This window comes from Etheostoma cragini, chromosome 1 (genome assembly GCF_013103735.1).
Source record: "Etheostoma cragini isolate CJK2018 chromosome 1, CSU_Ecrag_1.0, whole genome shotgun sequence".
Lineage (NCBI taxonomy): Eukaryota > Metazoa > Chordata > Actinopteri > Perciformes > Percidae > Etheostoma > Etheostoma cragini.
Window position 1 is genome coordinate 30,038,993 of NC_048407.1, and position 23,300 is coordinate 30,062,292.

Consider the following 23,300-nt stretch of genomic DNA (forward strand, 5'->3'; position numbering starts at 1 on the left):
CCCCCCCCCCCTTTCTGTCTCAGGATATGGCCGTAGTTGTTTGGACACATTAGCATAATCCTCCTCCTCCTTTTTCCTCATCCGCCCCTTCCAATGGTCACCCTCTCCTCTCCTCCACCTCCTTCCTAAATATTTACTCCCCGCTCAGTAAATGAGGCAAGCACACTTGTTCACACAGAAGTGGACATGGTTAGAGGCTGATTGAGGGCAGAGAAAGAGACAGAAAAAGGAAAAGAGACAAAGAGCGTGTTGGCCTGTGGCCTGGCTTTACCTTCTTTGTCAATCTTGTCTAAGCTTGTTTGAGTAGATCTTAAATGTGTTCTGTGGGTAATTAAACACAACAGAGGTGATGGATAAAGTGCTATGTTTTTAAAGGGCTAAGGTTTTAAAGTGCTATATGGAACAATATAAATATGTATTACAAAAAGAACATTCTATAGACAATCGGTAATGAAAATAACTGTTCTTTTTACCCATTTACCCATTTTATTTTTTCCAGAAACTCTTGACAGTTTGGCTCGTTGCTCTGGAAGAGCAATGTCCTGATGTAAAATATCTCCAATTATTGTCTTGTAAAGCAAACTCTATCCCTTAAAGGAGAATTCCGGTCGATTCCAACACGTGGCTCTGTTTTTTTTGTAAATTTGGAGTGCTGTCAGTAGAGAGAAAAACTAAACCAATCGATTCTGCCTACACCGTGTTCTCCACCTGCTAGCGTTGGCACCCAACAGGCCTAAACAGGGCAAGTGTTAAACATGTTTTTAGTCTGTAAACATGTTCAAAATGTCATTAAAAGTGCCTGACCATGTGCAGTGATTCCTTCAGAGTGAACACAGTGAATCTGACTGCTGTAGATGTGAAAGAAATGCATACAAGTTGTTCATCCAGCTGTTTTTAGTTCTGGTGTTGATACTGTCTGGAGTGCTTCTGGAAAATCAATACGGATTGTCGGATACTGCTTTTTCTAAGCCAATGCCAATTATTAGCAGTTCATAGAACCAATATCGATATGCAATTACAGTGAAAATTAAAATCTTCACTGTTCCAAGGCTTAATTTTGGGAAAGAGACTTCAGATATGGTATGAGGGGACCACTAAGGTCCATATAAAAGCATCCAAAGGGCACCATGTCATGGGACATTTCAGTCAAAGTTTAGATTTTGGAATGTTACAAACGCCAATACAAAACTTTGTTTAAGTACTTCAAAGCAATTATTGAAGGAATTAGAAACCGTCAACATCATACGCAGTAAAACATAGTCAGACATTAAGTCAGACTCAGTGCTGAGTGAAACCAAAGCAGAGGGACTGTCCCAGAGCTGTAGCCGAGCCAGAATAGCACACTTTTTACTGCCAATAACGATAAATGGCCAGGGCCGATTGTCAGTCTATCCCTATTACACACTGAACAGGACTGAGGTAGATATGTAAATTTAGCAACTGTTTCATTCTCAGTAGCATTGTGTGACCTCCGCAGATCAGAGTGATAAAAAGAAGAGCTACAGCTGCTGTGGTTTGGCTGCTTCTTGGGAAAGGAAAACCAACACAAGTGGATGAAGCTGCGTGATTCACATGAAGAAAGTGGCAGCTAGAGATGATGTATTTTCCCTCAAAGAATCAATCACCCACTAACTGCCCTGGGAATGAGTGTGTCAAGCACTTTTTCTTCAGCTCTGCCTTTCTTCATGTATTCACTACTGTAATTTATAATCACGTAACTACCATACTTCATTTGGAGTTTTGACAGCCAGACAAAATAAACAATTTGCAGACATCACCTTGGGCTCTGAGAACCTGCGGTATGCACGTGTCATTATCTTTGACATTTTATAGGCTAAATAATGAATGGACTAATTGAAAATAATGTTTGAGGTATTCATGAGTCACAGCCCTAGACACCACAGCACCTTCTAAAAAAGAAATTGAAATGGTTAGCTATTGCTAAGTGCAACTATTGATAACAAGGAGGTTTGATTTGATTTGTGTGGGTGTGTTTCAGTCTACTTGCACGAGGATTTGAAGCTTTGTATTAAATGAATGAACACGGCCACTTGTTGATCATATCACTCCCAATGAAAACTCTTGAGATTAACTGTTGACATTGCTGATGACTGAGGTAGACAAATGCATTCATCTCATGTTGCATAACCAGACAGACAACTGCAGCTGTGTTTACTTGGTTGAATCAGGTGTGTGTGTGTGTGTGTGTGTGTGTGTGTGTTTGTGTGTGTGTGTGTGTGTGTGTGCGTGCATGTTCATTATCAACTGCCTTTGCTCTTCTCAAACTGCCCTATTATTGCAAATCAAAGCTGTTGCAAAACAATTGCTGTTGGCTAAGGGATGGTCGCTTTGTCTAGCAGTTGTCAAATTTCCGAGTTGTCATAGGCACAGTAAGGTAACGTGTTTCCCTGTACAATGAAATATCCAAATATACAATGATCGGAAAATTTTTTTACGCCTACCTGTAATCACCTGAAAACACTGATTTTGGTCATTCGGATATTTAATTTAGCAACTCACTCCAATTGTGAGATAAAGGGATGTCAAGGTGCGACAGCCATGGCATATATTTGTTTTGTATTAAGTTTTCCAACAAGTTTTTATATATTTTTTAACCCTCATGTTGTCCTTGGGTTAAACTGACCCGTTTTCAGTACGTTTTTTTGTCACAAAAAAATGGGCCACCGAAATGAGCGCTGAAAATGTCAACATTGAAAATATCAAAAAACTCGCCTACAACATTGAAAAAGTGACAAAAATGTGTGGGGGGGGAAAGCAATAACAATGTTGGAAAAACTTTTTTTTTCATGGTTGATATCTCTTTACCCCCCATGAAATAGTTTTCTTTTGTTCCTTGTTTGGATCCTTTTATAAGCCCTCTTGTTCACTTTTAACCTCTACCTTTTATTAACGCCAAACTAAGTAGACCTATCCTTGGTCAGTAAACAGTAAGTAGTAAGTAATAATCTATGTAAAGAGATGAATTAACTGCTGCAGGTGGGTGTCCAAAGGACAGGGCAAGGCAACATTAGACAAATAATAACTTCATTTATCCAGCGACCGCTAATCATAATAGTCTTCTAATGTCATCATAAGACGGAATCAGAGTTATTTCCTGTCAATCAGCCTCTTACGAAGAAAATGAGTGGGTTGTATGGATGTCAGCACTCAAGTGTTTCTAACTGGTGTCAAGCACCCTGCAGAGATTTGTCATGGCAACAAGCACAATTAGTTTCTGCTTTAGCTGCCTTGATGGACAATAAAATGTCTCGTGACGATGTCTGCAGATCCTCAGTAGGAGTATGATGCATTTTTACGGAAACCCCTCCACATTTCAGAGGGAAATAGGATCCACTCTGACCAACTGTATTACTTTCGTATATACAAAACAAACGTCAATAAAGAAGTAAAAGATGGAAAAACAGTCACATGGGTTGAGTTTGATACACCAGACTATGATAACCACTTTGGTGGAGATACAGATTGAGAAGGCTAGTAAACATAAGTCTGCAGTGAGCTTTCAGCACGTTTATGAATGCAGAGTGGTGGTGCGGCTGTGATGAAGCAGGAGGTCTGTTTACTGTGGAGGTGGAGGAGGGTGGAGAGAGTCCATCACACAGGTCACCGCCACACACATTGCCAGGAAAAACTCTGCTGGCAGGGCTACTCTGCTCTGACGGACTGAAATATGCGCTGGCTACCGACCAGAGCTGCCCAGAATCAGATAAGCCGCCTCTGTCGGTGCCGGCTATGAGAGGCAAATAAAGAATGAGCGGAGTGGGAGAGACTGCGACGCATTAGAAGGAACAGAGGGAATTAGTTTGAGATGGAGATTTGGTGTTGTGGCAAGACAAGAAAGATACTTTGAAATTATGAAAAAAAACTAATTATTAGCCGTTTAACATGTGGTGATGCAGAACTGCGTTAGTGGTGGACATTTTCTGCTTTCCTAAACTGAAAATGGACTTCATGGCCCCCAACAGTTACTCCTCATCTCTGATGCTACGTGATATTAAGGTCTTCAATTAGAAATGTGTTGTGTCTCTTCCTCTTTTAAGTTGTGATAATATCTCCTTACTTGAAACAGCATCGACTGATAAAATCGTATTACTTTTTAGGTTTTTTTGCACGTAAAAGGTGTATTCTTGGGAGGTTTCTCCTTTTTTAATTTTAGTTTTTTTTGTTTGTGTGTTGTATCATCGTTGATTTCTATCAAGCATGGAGTCAAATACACAGAGGAGTCGGTGGAGATGAGTAATATGGAGGTGAACCGACCTGTCTTGGACTGAAGAAATAAGCCTTTATTAAAGCTCTTCTGATTAAATATTCTCAATAGGCTTTAAGACTCCTCTATCACTCTCTGAAATCCACATCTGTTTTACAGTCACACAGTCTTCTCTTTCTCTCTCTTTCATCTGTCCATCCTCCTATCCGTTGAGCCGGCGTGATAAGCAGTGTTTAGGCAGATATATTGGTCCCATTAGAGCCACTCCATTCAGCTGCTCTACAGCAAAGGGGAGGCCATTAACTCTGCTGCTCAAGGCCACTTAAAGACCCACACATAAATCCTCCTAAAGACATGGGACACACACACACACACACACACGTTTTATTTACCTTTCTTTCACATGTTCTGGGTGATGCTGGGTTATTATCGCGAGAGGCCCCTGTTTACTGAGGTCTACAGTGATCAGCAGCTGGTTAGAGCTGAAAACATTTTACAATTTAAAAATGTGGGGACAAACAATCTGTCTGAAAATTCAAACCAATGTGTTCTGGTCAAGAAAATCCAGATGTTTTTCATTAAAACCAAATATGACAAGTCTTAGAGGGCTTGTGCGCCAACATATCTTCTCACTTACCTCTAGGGAGCGAAGCTGATTGTTTTTGGTTGTTTTTGTTTGGAATATCTGATTCTAAAAATTAACCCTTCGCCACATTGAGGGTGAAGTTTGTGGTGCTCACAGCCTTTAAAGTTACATTAAAAATTCTCTTGGACAGCATCCGTGTCACTCTAGAGTCTAGACAATGCAGACCCACTACAGATTCTCCGTCAGCCTATTATTTTGGGGTCCAGGTAGAAACTCAAAGCAGCGTAGATGAGTACGAGAATATCTCCCTGCTTACTGAAGCCTGTGTGTGAGCAGTGTCATGGTCAATGCAGGCAGGCCTTGTGTGTGCGTCTGCGTGCGCGACTACAAGTGGGAATTGTGTAGCCCTGATGAGAAAAGCCCATTGTTGAAGGTGTGTGTGTGCGTGACCAGGTGTGTGTGTGAGTTTGTGTCACCTGGAAGGATCATTCTTGGTAGTGAATAAACTAGTCAAAGATGTAGGTGCCATGCTTGCTTCAGCAAGTTTTAAGCAAAATTTCCAAAAAGTTTGGAAAATGAGATGCACGTGAATCCACTACTATTGTGTGAATATGCTCAAGAGAATGTGACAATATTACATACATTAATTAATGGACCAGAATGCAGTAACTTGTGAAATCTAACATCTTTGATGTTGTTTTGCTTTGGCATAATTCTGTCAGCGCTCTACATCATCAATTTTGGTGTCAGCTTAAGATTCTGAGAAATGTAGAAATGAGGCCGGTGGTGGGAAATCGGGAAAGTAGTTTCACAGGAAGTTAGAGTACATTGTCCACTTTGTGTTGTGTGTTGCTCTTTAGGAACCATACAGATTAAGAAAGGCGTGTGTGTGTGTGGGGGCCTCAGAGGAATGCAATGGTAGCAAGAAGAGTAGCGCTGACCTGAGCATAATCTGTGTGATAAGAAAGCGCCCTGAGCCTTTATCAACCTTCCCAGCATGCTCCCTGCTGATCCCCCAGATACCAGTACACAGGCCCGACCTACTGCATGTCCTTTTGTGTGTAAGAGCAAAAGCAAAGGGAGGATTTATTTGCATACAATTTGCATCTCTCCCAATTTGTGTGCCTCAATCTTTCCTCCATGTTGATTTTGTAGTGGCGGCCCGCCATGTCCAAATCTCTGCCGCCACGTTATCAGAAATAGGGCAGACTCACAATGTAGTCGCGGTTGCCTTTTAAATTATCCTGTCGATGTGATGCACCCCCCCGTTGGCTGCCGCTCACATCGCAATTTAACAAGTGGAGCCTTTCAGAGGTTATTGGGCCCGTCCCGTTTACCTCCACATGCTGGTGGGGCCGTTCTAATTGGACAACATTCAATTTGTCAGTTCTGTCAGCTTACTGTCCTGATATCAAACATCTGGAAACATTAAAACAGTGAGTGAGTCAATGTAATATAATATAAATTGGAAACAGTCTATAGATGTAGTCATTTGAGTTTTGGTTTCCCTATGAAGAATTCATTTTGTAGACTTGTTGTAGTGTCCCTATAGTCCCTCAAAAGATTGTTGTTCGTTGACAGTCTTGCCCCTACTGCTATAAGAAATCCTAAAGGAAACACTGGTGGATGAGTGTGTTTATGTGCAGTGTGCAGCGACAGTTTGCTTATGTCTGCATGTGTGTGTTTGTATGTGTGGGTGTCAACACAGCACTCTCTTCCTCTACTTATAAGCTTTATTATTTATTGAAAAGTTGAATAGCAGCATTTTTCTCCTTTTGTGTAGGCCATGAATCTGCTGACGCTTGGGTTTGACAAAGAGAGGTGTTTCAACGTCATGCAACCATTAGGAACCATTTTTCTGGATGTTTCAATAATGGATTGTTGCCAATCTGCTTCCCTATTGCAGTGGTTCTGGCAAATATTACATTCAAACCTTATTTTATTTAGACTGATCAAACTGGCTTCCTTACCAAGCTATTGGCTTTGGGTTTAACACAATGATGATAGAGAAGCGACAAAGCAGCTTGTTTACATTTAACATAGCTGCCACAGCGCAGCAACCCGTTGATGCCGCTGTTGCCCGTACGTCACCCAGATTGTTAGACAGAATGGAAACAGGACTTTCCAACTGCGTTCAGAGTCATTTGAACTATGCCCGTTGGTCACGCCCCTTGTGCAGAGATAATACAGAGCAGACTCCCCAGACTAATGCTCAGTCTCAAATCTATTGGGCTTGGCTTGGTCTGGTGATAGCCACACTAATGTCAACCGAGACGGAACTGTAACTTAGAAGTTAAAGGAACAATGTCAGCAGCTTTGGATGTTTCATGGGAATGGAAATCTTTGAGAATTTTACACAACATTCAATTACAATTATATTATAAACTCTAAGTCTGCAACGTTTCACAATTTATTTGTCTGCTGATTGTTTGTCATTTGCAATTTCCCAGGGCCCAACTTGACAATATTTTTTTCTTTAACCGGTAATTTCAAACTTAACGATATTCAGTTATAAGAAGACTAAAGAAAACACAAAATATACAGGTTTTCTAAACTAAAATCAGATGTATAGTTGTTTTTTTTATGTTGCAGATGCAATTTTCTGTCGCCCTTTTCTTTGTATTATGCGTCAGTGTTTCAGTTGACTTTGATTAAGAACAGAAATGCTGTTTTTCAGTAAAGAGATTCATGATTTGGGAGCAGTGGTCAATTTCTTAAATGTGTTATGACATCTTAACCTTCATTTTTTCCAACATCTTTGAATGCACCGCCTAGGAAGGTTATTAAAATGTGACAACAAAACCCAAAATACAAAGGTGGCCTTTTATTTTTGTAACAGAGAATGACATATCTCAAGCACACTTCATATCTTTAAACATGACTTTTCCCATCATACCAAATATAACTGAAACCAATGGCTGCCTGGAAGCAAAGAAATAAAGAAATGGATGTACAATTTAGATAATTGTTTGCAGAAATGCATTGTATATGCAGATTTAGCCTGACCACCAGTATGGTGGTGTAAATTAGGGGGAAGGAGAGTTCATCAGAAGGTAAATAAGGGGTAAGCGAAAGAGTTCTGTTTGCCTCTCTCTCTCTCTCTCTCTCTCTCTGAATAATGTAATATCCATACAGAGGTATGTGGGTCAGTGGGGCTTTATGTCCCCTTGAGACCAGAGCCACACCCCAACAAACACACTCACACACACCTTCTTAATTCACTCACTGAGCCTTGACTTGTCCGCCTGTCTGCCTCGCTGGTTAACTCGCTGCGTGACGTCATACATTTTTCATAAAGTCTGCGTTGTTCGATCAATATTTCATATCTGGTATTGACAGGCGAGTGAGAGTCCATGGTAAGTAGTTGCTGCTCCCTCTCCTCTCTACTCCTCTCTTAACTTCTCTCCTCCCTTCCTCCCTCCCTCACTCTCTCTCTGGCCTGTAATTAAATTAGCTCTGTCTGCGGATGACAAAGGGCCAGTCATTGGGGCTCTGCTTAGACAGCGAGTAGCTGCATTCTGAGCGGATATGAAGTTAAGGAGGAATGCGCTGATCTGAGCTCACTGCTGCTCTCGGGGTAAAGAGGTGGGACAGAGGAGGATGTGTGAGTCCAGATCAGGCTCAAGCCTCTGGATGAGCTGAGACGAGACAGGGATAAAACGCCTCCTGCATTTAAATAGTGTCGGTCAAACTGGGAGCTTCACTGCAGCAGTCAGCTTTCATACAGGAATGATGATTCAGTTAATCGGTAAAAACGTCATCACTGTATTGGATTGACATCACATCTGACTGAGTTTACTCACTTTAAGTATAAGTTATTTGTTGTGCCACGACTAAAAATTTTTTCACACATATTGCAATTGCTTGTGTTGTTCAAGCAACAGTCCAGAAAAAAATCAAGGCAAATATTCACATTTCAGAAAACCTGATTCAGCCAAATGGCTAATTGTCATCTGCTTCTGCAGTTGTATATGCATTGCTGTCTGGTAGATAGGTTTGCTACTATAGTTCAATCTTTGTGAGGACCATTTCACGTTTAACAGTGATATACAGTTTTGGAAAGGGATAGCATTATGTCTGTTACTCACCTTCTCAAATGGCTGCATTTAAATTGGGTCTGTCCAACTGTGAGCTTCACTGCAGCAGTCAGCTGTCATTCAGGAGTGATGACTCGGGAAAATCTGTAAAAATGTAATTGCTGTGTTGGATCGACATCACACCTGACTGAGTTTACCAAGCAACAATCCAGAAAAAAATCTGTGTATAATCACAGACGGCAATGAAAACGGGCAAATATTCCCATTTCAGAAAACCTGATTCAGCCAAATGGCTCATGATCATCTGAAACTAATGAGCATCTTAACATTAACAGAAGGGCTGGGAATTGGATCTCAATCATTTTACCATACTGACAAAATTTTGACGTGAAAACATGTTTTGTAAATTGAAAGCTTGTTGTTTTTTACGTCGGGTCAGATCTATGGGTTAGCGTTAGATGCCCACAGTATTTTTTAATCATATCAAATTTATCCCATTTTAGACTGTAGTCTATACGGTCAGCTTGTGTTAGGAAAGTTTGCTTCTTTTGTCAAATGACAAAACGGTTTTGTGGAAAATTATGTTCATATTTCTCATGGTAGGGTAAAAAGAATACTATTAGTACCAAAACTACAGTATTTTTTAAAAGCGAGAATATAACAATAAAGAAGTGAATAATTTCAAATAAAATCAAAACCGACAGAAAAGCATTACATTTAATATTGTTGTATACCTCCTTAAAAAACAACTGCTTACTGTCCTCTACCTTCAGCCTCATATTGTTTGTCCTCGCTGATAGACTTGTTGTCTGGCCTTGTTTGTTTGCAGTGCTTCCTACCTGCTCGCCGCTGGACTTCCACTGCGACAACGGCAAATGTATCCGTCGCTCCTGGGTGTGTGACGGAGACAACGACTGCGAGGACGACTCAGACGAACAGGACTGTCGTAAGAACACTTCCTCTCTCTTGTCAACACAAACATACATAGACAGTGGCAGCTCAAACACACACACACACACTCACCTTTTGACATACTCTGACAGGCTCAGGGGATGAGTTATTAAAATCGACAGATGTTTGAGGCAGCCATGTGCAATAAAGTGTTTGTTTTGAGTCTAAAGGAATTGTGGCTGTCAAACTCAAACACACACACATATACATACACAAACACACTGGTGAGAGAGCAGCACTCCCAAGGTCCCACACGACTGACATTTGCCCTTAGTTTATTCTGTTCCAGTAATTTGTGGAGGTGCGTGAGTGTGTGCGTTAGTGTTGAACCCAAAATACCCCTCAGCTGCTAGCCAGGCAGAATGTGGCCTGCACTGGGTGAAGTAAGGAGAGTGACTGCTTCTGCAGTTGTATTTGCATTGCTGCCTGGAAGATAGGTGTGGTACTATAATTCTATCTTTGTGAGGACCATTTGAAGTGTTAAAGTGATTTCAGTTATGTCTGTTACTCACCTTATCAAATGGCTATTTAGCAGGGTTGATCTTTTATTATGTATTTGTTGGTCAGGTTGTCTGCATGACAATCCCATCTTGCAGCAATCCAATTGAAGTGAGATGAGCAAACAGAGAAATGTATCTTTTTAGATAAAACAGAAAAAAGGTTTCCTTTTGGGGACATCATTTGAAATTGGGACTAATTAGAAGTTGGAAAAAAGGTTATAAATTGCAAAATATCGCAGAATATTGCAATATGTTTAAAATCGACATAATATCGTGTTGTGGCATAGGTATTGTGATGGTATCGTATCGGGAGGCGTCACCCCTACTGTTTATGGAGTTAATGCTGCATTCATGTTGGCAGAAAGGAAAGAATGAAAGGTTTTTGCTGTAGCCTAGTATAGTTCCTTCAAAATTAGTTGAAATGGTTTGATTTGTCACTTCTGGAGCAATGAGGGCTCATTTCTATTTTAACGCTTCTGTAGTAAAAAAAAAAAAAAGGAAGATATTGTTGTAAATTTGCAATATCCTTGACTCTATCCTTTACAAGTAGGAGGCTGACTTGAAAGTTGACACATGACATACTATAGGTGTTGAGTTGGACAAAAAACATGTGAATTAACCAGACATGGATGGTCTAAAAAAATTCAACTAAACTGAAAATTGTTGCATTATGGGAAATATAGGATCCCCTGAGTATCAAAAAAGAAGTACTGCATGTCGGCATTTAATGTCTGTTCAAATTTGTTGGCTGTGTGTGTGTGTGTGTGTGTGTGTGTGTGTGTGTGTGTGTGTGTGTGTGTGTGTGTGTGTGTGTGTGTGTGTGTGTGTGTGTGTGTGTGTGTGTGTGTGTGTGTGTGTGTGTGTGTGTGTGTGTGTGTGTGTGTGTGTGTGTGTGTGTGTGTGTGTGTGTGTGTGTGTGTGTGTGTGTGTGCTCTTCCATTAGTCCTGGTGGAGTTAGTGGTCAGATTATGTGAGCACATCGTCCTCTTTTAGTCTCTGTATACACCCATAATGACTCAGAAGACTCCATGTGTGCCATCTGATCCGTGTGCATGTACACTGCACACTAGTCCTTACCAGTCACACTGCCAGTTTGGCGATTCAGTTTAGTCACACTTAACACTCAGCAGGGACAGAAATAGTTTCAGGGAGTGATGAGTACCTGGTGGAGACAACACATGGCAGAAAGAGTCTTCCAATAGCTATAACAAACTTGAGTCACATTTTAACATCAGTTATTCTCCCTGTGTTGTTGTTACAGTGGCGTAATGAGCCAACACCGGCCCTTATGCAGGATTACGGCGCAATATCCATGAGTAGGCTACCATGAATAGGACAGGATAGGATCATAGAGACACAGCATATGACATGAGATGACTGACAAAATCAGGAGTAACCTACGCTACCACAACAAACAAAAAAAACACTGGTGAATGCGCACCATAACACAAGCAAAAACACAAAAAGGCAGTCCCTCTAGGATTTTGGCCTTTTTTGAGAGCCTTTTTGTAGTATAGCGGCCCATAATGCCTGATTTTGCAGGAGCTTTTGTAAATAATTGCGATGAAAGTTGTGATGTCTTTTGTTTGTTACAATGAAGTTGCAGAAGACAGTGAAGTTGCGATTTAGTTTTTTGTATAGTTCTTTAAAAATAAAAAGGAAGCTGGTTTTGGGGGGAATAATTATTATTTCTTTTAATTCATTACTTTGGGCTGAAATTTCGCTTCAGCGACTTTCTAATGAGAAATACATTGATGTAAAAATGTGTACATGTACAAGGTGGTAAATGTGAGATGTTTGAGTCTTCTCACTCCCTCTTGCTCAGTGGCTCTCTGAGTACACATGGGGCTGCTGGGCTTGTCGCGAGTAATGGAAATGCAATAGGGTGCCCCGGCTGTCACTCAAAATCTTCCAGGCACGCGGGCCCCTGATTGCTCAGGGCTTGTAAGCAACCCCGTACCCTGCTTACCAATGAAGTATCTGTGTTAGGTATTTTTGATTTATCAACCGTTTGCCCTTTATCTAGCTCACAAAAGCTTGGCTCATTTGTTTAAAATGATTTTGGAGTTAATTAGGCTGCTCAGTACAGAAGAGAAAGCTAGCGTGGGAACAAGTGAATTTTGGTTAAACTATGAAAGGAATAATTTGACATTTCGGCAAATGTGCTTATTCACAATCGCTGCAGAGCTGTTCCTGGAGTTGTCTGTACGTTAAAGTATTCATCTACAGACAGTGATTGCTTAGCTTAGCACACTGTATCAAAATCAGGGGAACTCCCTGGAGTCTTAAAGTCACAGTGAGGTTGCAAGGCAATCAGCGGAAATTATGTCTTTGTTCCAGTCAAAGAATTATGGCAAATGGCTATACAGTTAGATTTGGCGGAAAAGGCTCTGCATTTTAATGGATCTCAAAATCACATACTTTAACTTTAGATCTTGGTAAAAAAACAAATCCCAAAACGTAACACATAAACACATAACCCAAGAACTTGCTCGAGGACACCAGAATAGGAAGCTTTTAAGTGAAAGAAGAAAGCTTTGTGTGTTTAGTTGGCTCAGGAGACTCCTGAACCAGCGGGTGGATATCTGCAGGCCAGATGGACCGCATTGTCTAGGAAAATTGGTGCAAAAACTCATGGAACCATGGTTGTGTTTGCATTCTAAAGGTGTGTTCAGACAGAAAACCAAACAAATCTTCTCCACACGTTATTGGTTGGACCATTTGTGCAGTCTGGGTTTATTTGGCCCAAACAGCCAATGTACCAATCATACAGAATGGGTACAGCTGTTAGCGCTGTGTGTGTGTGTGTGTGTGTGTGTGTGTGTGTGTGTGTGTGTGTGTGTGTGTGTGTGTGTGTGTGTGTGTGTGTGTGTGTGTGTGTGTGTGTGTGTGTGTGTGTGTGTGTGTGTGTGTGTGTGTGTGTGTGTGTGTGTGTGTGTGTGTGTGTGTGTGTGTGTGTGTGTGTGTGTGTGTGTGTGTGTGTGTGTGTGTGTGTGTGTGCAAGCGGCTGCGGTCAGCTGCAAGCCTTTAGCCGAGGCAAATTTGTTCATTTTAATTTTTTTAATACGTACTTAAATTCTGTATAAGTGAACATTTTGGACATGTTAACCGGTTGGTCAGCAATAATTGGAAATTGAGATGTGCTAGTGTGCCTCAAGAGCCGAAGATGACTACTTAGAAGTATCTAGCTTGTTCAGTATTTATAGTGGCGTCTGTTTTAAAGGAAAGTGGCAACTTCCGTTTACCGTGAATACAAAAATATTGTGACGTTGTGACTTAAGCAGCTTTGTGCTTTAACAGCTATTAAAGGACCAGTGTGTAGGATTAAGTGGAATCTAGCCATGTGGATGCAAATTGCAACCCACTGAATGCCCCCTTCCCACCCCCCTCTTGTTTCCAAGTGTGTCGTAGAACCATGGACTGTATAAAATATAGACATCGTCTCTGTGATGTTACCCATAGGTTTGTGAAGAGCCAAAATGAAGCTCAAAGTGAGCAGGAGCCCTTGAGCAAGCCTCGAGTGTGAGATTATGCAACCATGAAAAATAATTTTGATATTATATTTCATTTTTATCAATAGAGTCCCCTAAATCCTACAAGATGGTCCTTTTAAATAAGATCTCTAACTTATAGACATCCCAATCTTGAAAGTGATTGTTTTCCCTAGTAACTCTTGTAGTATGCCTCACATAGTTATTGTGTGCAGCAGGTACAGGTTGGCTCTCTTTCTTCTGGATGATTTTTTCATATCTGTCTGTCATCTCTTCTCTTCCTCCTCTGTTGACCCATATTCTGTATCAGCAGCCAGACACTGAATCACTTCCTGATGGAGGGATCTGTCTGCTGCGAGCCAGCTATGAATTTTTCATCTTCATGCCTAGTAAATTTCCTTCCCTCCCCCAATCCCTTAACTACTTATTATTTCATGCCTCTTTTTTTCTTTCACTTCACTTTTCCACCATGGTCCGTCTCTTACCTCCCCAATATGTTTTGTTTCTCTCCATGATGCAGTGGTTTTATTTCATTATTTAGAGACGGGGAGACAGTCCGCTACGCTCGGCTGGAGCTGAAGTACTTGTCAGGATTTTTAGAAAAACCACGGAGGCTGAGGTGTGTCTCTGTGTGTGTGTGTGTGTGCGCGCGCATGTGTGTTTGTGTGTCTGTGTGTGTGTGTGTGTGTGTGTGTGTGTCTGTGTGTGTTTGAACATGAGATTCTCTATTCTTGAAGTCTAAAGAGAGAGAAAACAAAACAAAAAAAAACATGACACCGTTTCACCATACACACATGCAGGGAGCCTGGTAGTGACTCCCAGCACCCTTTGCCCTTTGACATTTGGCTGCTTGCGTGAATGATGAGCGTCTTCGGGGCTTGTTGACCTCCGCCCTCCCTTTGTCTACCTCGCTGATGGGAGGGGAGCGAGACTATGGGAGAGAGGGGGAAAGTCAATTATTTTCTTAGAAGTTGAATAATGGATGGAATGAGTGTATTTGTCGATGCGCGTAAAATTACATTTCCATTTGGACCCACCGCAGTGTTCTTTTTTCTTCCATCTTTCCTTTTTATGGGGGGGGTGGGGGGGTCTGGCTGAGGAGAGGTTGATGTGGGTGAAGTCACCTGAGGTTTAGCTGCCGAAAGTAGAGCAATGAATTGTCCATGCCTAAATATTGGACAATGTTTGTTGAAAAATTGATAAATCAGCCCACATGTCATTATTGGCTTATGTATGTATTAACGCTTAAACGTACAGTATATCAAATACAATATAATAAATAATCTCAAATTTGCCCTGAATGTTAGCTTAAAACCTTCTTTTTCAGTTTGATCTACTGTTTCCTACTGTTTGTTTTCATTTCACCTCACTTATTTTGTAATGCAACCGTTATTCTTTTAAAGACAAACTACGCTCGTTGTTATTCTACCCATATGAATGTTATTCCTATGGTTGTATTTGAAAATTTTTGAAAACATGAACTCTCCCATGATTCGGGGAAAAACACGAATCTCGATTTTTTTTTAGTTTAGAATTGGTATCACAGTTCTCTGCCACGATTTACTTTCTCACGAAGTATGCTGTTTATTGCACACATGAACCATGACAAAAGTACCAGACATAGATTTTTTGTTTTGGCCCCTATAGCACATTACGCATTACACAGAGGCTTCAACGAAGAAAAGGGAGAGCATTGCATCCCTTAGGAGTGCTTTAAAACCTATTATATACAGTCTCTGTTTAAAATTCACAAAAAGTCAGAAAGTAGTTCATTTGTGATGCAGTCGGCTCGTAAAATTAAAAAAGAATCAAAGTCATTAAAAAAGAACACATTTATTAGGAATTCATTAGGAATTGGGAAAGATGAAAAAAATCTCTTTCTCATTCACCGTCTGTGGCGCAACGCCAGACTTTCTACTTGATAACATCACAAGTTGGAGGCTCGCCTCTCTGATTTCTGGCTTTGATCGAGAGGAGCTCATGTTCACAAATAGGGAGTGAACTTTCCTAGACCGTGGAAATAACGTTGGAATCTTTTTGTAGATGGTGTTCCCCTTTGTGTATGTTGTCTTTCATATAATGATTAAATTAGAGTCAAATCATCATGAAATCATCTCTCATGCTAGGCAGTCTCTCTTTGCCAGACTGAGGAGGGTCTGGCTACTCCACACAGCATTCGCGGATTAGAGGAAAACATTCTCTGGTTTATTGGCATTTCTTTAAACCAATCACAATTGTCTTGGGCGGTGCTAAGCACCAGAGAAAAGCTGCGGTGCCACTGCCAAATAGACTGGGAAGGAACTTGTTTGGATGGAACATGTGTAGGTTTAAAAAATGTTTTTAGTCGTGCAACAGAAAACTCTGATTGGACAGATAGTCTAGCTGGCTGCCTGGATTTACCCTGCAGAGATCTGAGGAGCAGTTAACCGTAGTCCTCAGAAATCAACGCCATTCACAGAGGTCTACAATATATACACACACACATACACACACACACACACACACACACAATGCTCTAGGGCCTCCTGTCTCTCAGAAGTGGAGTGTGTCTCCAGCAGCCTTGACTCGTGCTGTGATGCAACACAACTGAGAAAAGATGAAAAATCTCACTGACATACAGAAAAGCTTCATCTTCATCTTCGCCTGCCCCTCTATTCTGTGGGCATCCTTCTGTTTCTGTCTATCCTTATCTCTCTCTGTTTGTCTCAGCTGTCTAACACTCACACATAGCAACGATAAATTATAGATTACCTCCTGCCAGGGGCCATCCATCATTGGTTCTCCTTGACGGACCTGTGTACTCGGCCCCAGGCGAGCATGGCTGGGTTTTGCCATCGATTTGCGGTGGTAACAGTAGAAGGCTGTGTTTTGAAAATGCATTCAGTCTTTTATCAATGGAAGTGTGATTAAAGAGGCAAGGTGAAAGAGTTGTTTGGAGAAGTGAAAGGCTTTGCAACTGAAACACTGTCAATGTCACAGTGCTGAAAGTTCACTGAACGGTGTGACTTCTGTCTAACTGCTTCCTCACGGCTGTTGGTATGAGTGACACATGTGTCTTTTATCTTCAGTCTCAAGGTTAACTCTATTGAAACATTTGCTAATGCGTAGCTGTCAGTATATGTAATTAAGACACAAAACAAGCTGCTCAAGCTCAGCTTTGTTAGGATGTACAACCAAACCTGAATTCAAACCGGTTTAAAATGTAAAGGTTCTGGGGATGTGTTAAGAAATCAGCGTTTTAATGTAGCTTATACTGTAGATTCCTGAAAATGACTTTTGAGCAGAAAACTTTGGGCGCGGACGTAAATACACTTTACTGTAGATTGTTAAAATATGGTGGAATAACACATACCGAGAAGAAAGGCCTTTGCATCTTTCTCTTAGCAATTTATAATGTGGTCTTATTCGTGGTCATAATGTCAAAGAATCAACTAATGGTGGGACATCCTTCTCAATTTAAAACCGACAACATTTAACTTCTGGAATGCAAGATGGAGAATATTTACATTTCCACTAATTAAAGACAGCCATAGCAAATTACAGATTGTTTTTGGACTAGATCTCCCAAACTATTTCTTAAGCATATACTGTACTGAAAAAAGATATGTTAAGATGAATTAGTTTGCACAACACACCGTTAAACCTCGTCTGAGGGCAAAGATATTTTATTATTTTTAAATTATTTTTGGGCTTTTCCGCCTTTTATTTGACAGTACAGCTAGGTGAGAAAGGGTGAGAGAGAGAGGGGGAAGACATACAGGAAACCGTCACAGGTTGGATTTGAACCCTAGACCTCTGCGTCAAGGCATAAACCTCTTAGGATATGTTTACTTCACAAAATATTTTTGCACACAAAACACATGTAGGTTAGATAATATGATGTTTTACAATTAATTAAACTACCCAACTGTGTGTGTGTGTGTGTGTGTGTGTGTGTGTGTGTGTGTGTGTGTGTGTGTGTGTGTGTGTGTGTGTGTGTGTGTGTGTGTGTGTGTGTGTGTGTGTGTGTGTGTGTGTGTGTGTGTGTGTGTGTGTGTGTGTGTGTGTGTGTGTGTGTGTGTGTGTGTGTGTGTGTGTGTGTGTGTATTAATAAGTATCCGATTAAACACTCAGTTAACTGACAGAACAGTTTGGATCATTTGCAGTTTCTAAAACATGAGGTACTTTTAATACTTTAAGAACATGTTCCTGTTGATACTTTCATACTTTTACTTAAGTAACATTGTCAATTCAGGACTTTTACTTGTAATAGAGTATTTTCACAATGTGGTATTTGTACTTTTACTTAAGGAAAGGATCTGAATACTTCTTCCACCGTTGGACATTTCAAGCTGACCAAAACCTTTGTGACCCATGAGGGTGTGAATCCCCATTTTAGTAGTAGGAGTAGTAGTTTGGTATTTATGTGTTTTTTGTAAAGCATTTCTTGAAAGTCTTGAGAAGGTTTAAAAAAAAAAAAAGACGTTCTAAGCAAATGTTTCTACTGTGATCAGTCGACCACCGTGAAGAGAGCCACACAGACACATTCAGTACATTCAGACTTTTTTTTAGACCTCCTCAATGAGTTGCAGTAGCTGTCAATCAGACGTCTTATGTCCTGAGATTGATCCACAGCCTATTTGAGCTGTAGACCTGCAGCCTCGGGAGAGTTCACCCTGTTAACAGAGTCAGAAATCTCCTCTCCCCAGCTCTGAGCCTCATAAAAAACCACAGTGTCCCTAGTGTCAGTGCAGCTGTAGATACTGTATTATGTCAGCAGTGCTCAGGGAGAGCTGCCGCTTATCACATTATTGTACACTATCTGCGGTTCGCTGTTGTTTCATCCTCATCACCTGTCCTCTGAAACCTCTCTTTCTTTTTCTCTCTGCAGCTCCCAGAGAGTGCGAGGAGGACGAGTTTCACTGCCAAAATGGCTACTGTATCCGTAGCCTCTGGCACTGTGACGGCGACAACGATTGCGGGGACAACAGTGATGAACAGTGCGGTAGGTAAACGCATCTACACATACACAAACACACAGACACCATCATGCAAGCACATATATTCATTCAAACATCTAATAAATTCTGAGTTTTTTGTTTGTTTTTTCCATACCAGACATGCGAAAATGTTCAGATAAGGAGTTCCGCTGCACAGATGGCAGTTGTATCGCTGAGCACTGGTACTGTGACGGAGACACGGACTGTAAGGACGGTTCAGACGAGGAAAACTGCCGTAAGTTACTCTCTGTGTGTGTGTTTTTGTGTTTCTGTGTGCTTGTTTAAGAAAGACACAGTAAGAAATGGGGCTTAATGCTTCTCAAGTTAAAAGAACTACACACTGTACATGGTTGTTGGTGTTGTCACCCGCACATCACACATCAGTCTGAGTTTTCTATCACATAAAAGGTATGCTATTTTTAACATGCCCTCCGGAGTATATACTTTCTCTAGGGAGCGTAGACATTAGAGTGCCATTTTATAATTGGGTCAATTCAGATAAATAATTGGTTACAGGTAAAACCAATGTTTTTAAAAGATGTTTCTCATGAGAAGCTTAGCAGTGTGTTTACATTACTGTTGGTGGCTTGTGAATGAGAAGCCTGATTTCCTGAATCTAATATAATGTTAAATAATAATTATGCTGATTTCTTTTTTTTTAATTTTGTTTAACTTTTTTTTTAGAGCACATTTTTGTGGCAGCAGTAGCAGGTCATTGCTCATAGCAACGGTTCTTCCTCGCGTCCAAAATAATCCAAAATCAGACCAAAATTTGAAACTGGAAATAAATGATTCTATATAAATAGGTTTCCTATGTGAACAATATGTTATTTGTAAATGTAAACATCACAAGAGAGCCTGTTGCCCCGATGCAATGTCAGTCCAGACTCTCTGATCAAAAACTTTGCAGGCTGCAGCATCATGATTTACATCTATGGCTGCAAGAAGGAGACAAATGTGGTTACTGATCAGCTGCATGGAAAGTAAGATGTTAACAGGAACTGATTAACTGCTGAGCATGTTAACATTTTCACTGTCTCAATAGAGAGCTGAGCCTCTCTTTCCTTTCATGTAGTGTTTCTGACAGACTCAGCAGTGAAGACTGGATGCTTCAAAGAGCTTCAGACAGCCAGCTGCTGCACCATCTTCTCCAGCATCTGTTTAACGTGTGTGTGTGTCTGTGCAGCCTCAGATGTGATGGCAGCCACCTGCAGCGCGGAGGAGTTCCAGTGTGCATACGGCCGCTGTATCCTGGACATCTACCACTGTGACGGCGACGACGACTGTGGAGACTGGTCGGACGAGTCGGACTGCTGTAAGCTCTCTCCATCGCTCACCCACACAAACACACCTCAGAACATTCTGAAGACGCAACATTTGCTCTAGGTATTGGTTCACTTCCAACCTCAAAGGGCAAATATTCCCCTCAGACACTAATTCACCAGCCGATAAATCAGTCCCGCTCAAGTCTTTCCTTTAACTTGTGCGGCGGAATTTCCAGCTTACGAACTTGTGCCATGTACTGTAAGCTGAGACAGTTGTTCCCCAGGTGTCATTCAGGTGTGTGTGTGTGCGTGTGTGTGCGTGTGCGTGTGTGTGAGTGTGTGTGCGTGTGCGCGTACAAGCATGCGTGAGAGAGATTGGCTGATCTAGCCTTTAGCATCTGTGTTTTAAGTGCTGGCAATATCTTTGTTTACATTGAAGGTTCAGCTAAACCTAACGCCTCCAGCATGAGATTAAAAAAAGACCTTCTGAGAGTTGAGACGGCCCCGCACGATATCACATGGTGCTAAAATTGTGCTGTCCAGCTTGGCTAAAATCTTTCCTTCAATAAGTATTCATGAAATATCTCCTGTGTTATTCATCAAGGTCTCTGGAACCTTCTTTGTGTATGTAAAATGAGTTGTCCTGCTCCTGAGTGTTTCCTTCAAAACTTGTATGTGGCGTAATAATAATTGGCAACATTATATCACTTCAAACATCCTAAATGTGAAAGTCTAAGATGCAAACTTGATGGAAGAGAAGAAAAAACACACAGTTGCAGTGGATTGACTAATCCAGCCTGTCCTGCTGGTGTAAAGCTAACAGTGAGCTGCTGTTATCTCCTTACACACACATCCAGTACTCTGTATGAGCCTTGGCAGAGCTCCTTGCTCTCTAACCAGCGTCTTGTTCAAGAGGATGAGATGACGCTCCTCTGGGAGATCAGTCCTCTGTTATGCCATTAGATGAGAGTTAAGTTTTTTTTTCTCCTTCTTGGAAGACTTCTTTCCTCTCTCCATCCCTTATCTTCTTCTTCTTCACTCTCTCCCTACGTGTACCCAAATGGCACTGGTGCACATTGTGCCCAAAGCAGCGAGTCATCCTCATGTTCTGCAGCCCATTGCACTAGTTCAACTAGAGTTTAAAAGTATTTTTTAGCATCAGAACAGGAAGTCTTCGTTCAGGCATTATTCAGTGTTTTGTGGATGCACCAACCAACACTAACTGCAAACACTTAAATCCTCAATGTCACTGTATATTATTTACCTGTGTATTTCTTTTTTTGTCTTGATTCACAGATTAATTGTCTAGTGTGTAATAATTATGAGAAATGCCCATCTCAAGTTCTGTGAGCCTAAGGACATCATCAAGCTGCTTGTGTTGTCCAGCCAATAGTTCCAAACCCCCAAAATATTCAGTTTACCCAGTGATATATATAACAGTGAACCAAGGCAAATCTCCTCGTTTTAGACGCTGATCGGCTTCACATGTGTGCCAAAGGACACCCACACAGAATCTATGAAGCAGAAGGATTGGAGGTTTTGTAAGGTTAAATGTTTTTTATAACTAACTTTGCCCTTTTAGTCGTAAATGTATTATACAGGAATACATGCAAAAAACATCAGTTGACGGTGGATTAGGATGAGCTCATGAAACGGCTGCGTTCTGCAGGTCGCCGCTCCACAGCTTCTGTCGGAACTGAAAAACATCCTGTCTTTTAGATCTTTTCTGTCACTGTATCACACACACACACACACATACTTGCACACAGACTCGCACACAGACTCTCGCACACACATTCGCACATTCACACAGTGGGAAGCAATGGTCCCGATTAACACAGACTATCATGTTTCGGTGTCCTCACTCCGGAGACGCTGCCTGCAGCTGACAAATCTCTCAGCATCTCCCTCCTCATTCTCTCATCCCTGATTTCTCCCAAGTTTGTTTCATTCGCTCATTTTCTCCACCACATCTCTCTCTCTCTCTCTCTCTCTCTCTCTCTCTCTCTCTCTCTCTCTCTCTCACACATACACACACAGTGTCTTCTCCTTTGATGTATTTATCTGCAGTGCGATAACCACAGCTTCAAGGTTTTGTAACATCGTTTGTCGTGTCATGTTAGTCGACTGAGCTGCTTTCGGTTTCTCCCTCGTCTCCTCCCACGTCCAGGTTTTTTAATTACTGCCTCACTTCAGAAGTGTTTAACATTTGTTTTTGGAAAGTTGAGCTGGCGTCAAAGTAAACAAAAAAAAATGTTTTCAATAAGTGTGCAGTGAAAACACTGCAGCATGTACTAGATCCAAATGAATCAGGTGTTGCTGAACACGCGCACAAACACGCTCTCTCGCTCTCTCTCACACACACACATACTCACACACAACATATGTGTTTTGGGGTTTACTCATGAATCTGTGTCATTTAAGACTTTTTAAACACCTTAAATCCTGTTTACACTAAGCAGTGACAGGATTCTGAAACAAGCTGGACATGTATACCATCCTATGCCATGTCTACACATTAGTTATTTTTATATTATTTCTGACCATCATTCGTTCAGATAGTGTTTAAAATTATAGTGTGTATTATTAAGTGTCAGGTTCAAGCAACCTAAAACATCAAATACAGGAAGAAAGACAAGAGCATTAATAATCTCTATCCCTATAAATCTCTGCCGTTCCCTTTCTTTTCCTTCAGGTTGTTCCCTAGTTACATGAACGTTTGCTGCTTCTAAGGGGAGGGGTAAGCAGCAGCAACGTAAGCCACTTGACTTAGTTACATATCATAGATTATCCTCAACGCAAACAGGCTGCTGAAGTTTCTGGAATCATAGGTGTTGATCTGACCGCTTCTCTGCGGTTAGAGTGCAGGTCCTGCTCATCTCAGGCCTCTGCTGGGTGAGTGTACGTCTGCAGGGCAACTCTCCACAAGCTTCCTGTTCTGCGGACACGCGCTTTGCAGCTTCCTGTAAAACAGCTTGCAAACATCTCACAAAAAGGTTAAATGAACACACATACATACATATTAATATTGGCAGGAGTAAATACGAGATAACTTATGTACTATTATTCTAACATTTAGTGTTTTATAAGAAAAAAAAAGCGTGAAGACGTCTGAAACATACAGATAGTTTTTGGGAGCAGGCATTCCTCAGAGGCATAAGACGGCCCATCCTCAGACAGCATTCCTTGGCATGGACTCTCCAGACACATGAAAGGCGCTTTGTTAGAAGAAGAAGCCTCTCTCTCTCTCTCTCTCTCTCTCTCTC

The 23,300-nt window shown here is 41.2% G+C and overlaps 1 protein-coding gene across 3 annotated transcripts in view; it reads left to right on the top strand.

Annotated features, from left to right (window-relative positions):
• lrp4 (low density lipoprotein receptor-related protein 4) overlaps positions 1-23,300 on the top strand; it is a 117,549-nt gene that overhangs the window by 58,617 nt on the left and 35,632 nt on the right. For all 3 annotated transcript variants that reach the window (XM_034873238.1, XM_034873254.1, XM_034873246.1), the window contains exons 3-6: positions 9,678-9,794; positions 18,661-18,774; positions 18,888-19,004; positions 19,956-20,084. In XM_034873238.1, coding sequence (XP_034729129.1) covers positions 9,678-9,794; positions 18,661-18,774; positions 18,888-19,004; positions 19,956-20,084 — 477 coding nt within the window. The remainder of the gene's footprint in view (positions 1-9,677; positions 9,795-18,660; positions 18,775-18,887; positions 19,005-19,955; positions 20,085-23,300) is intronic.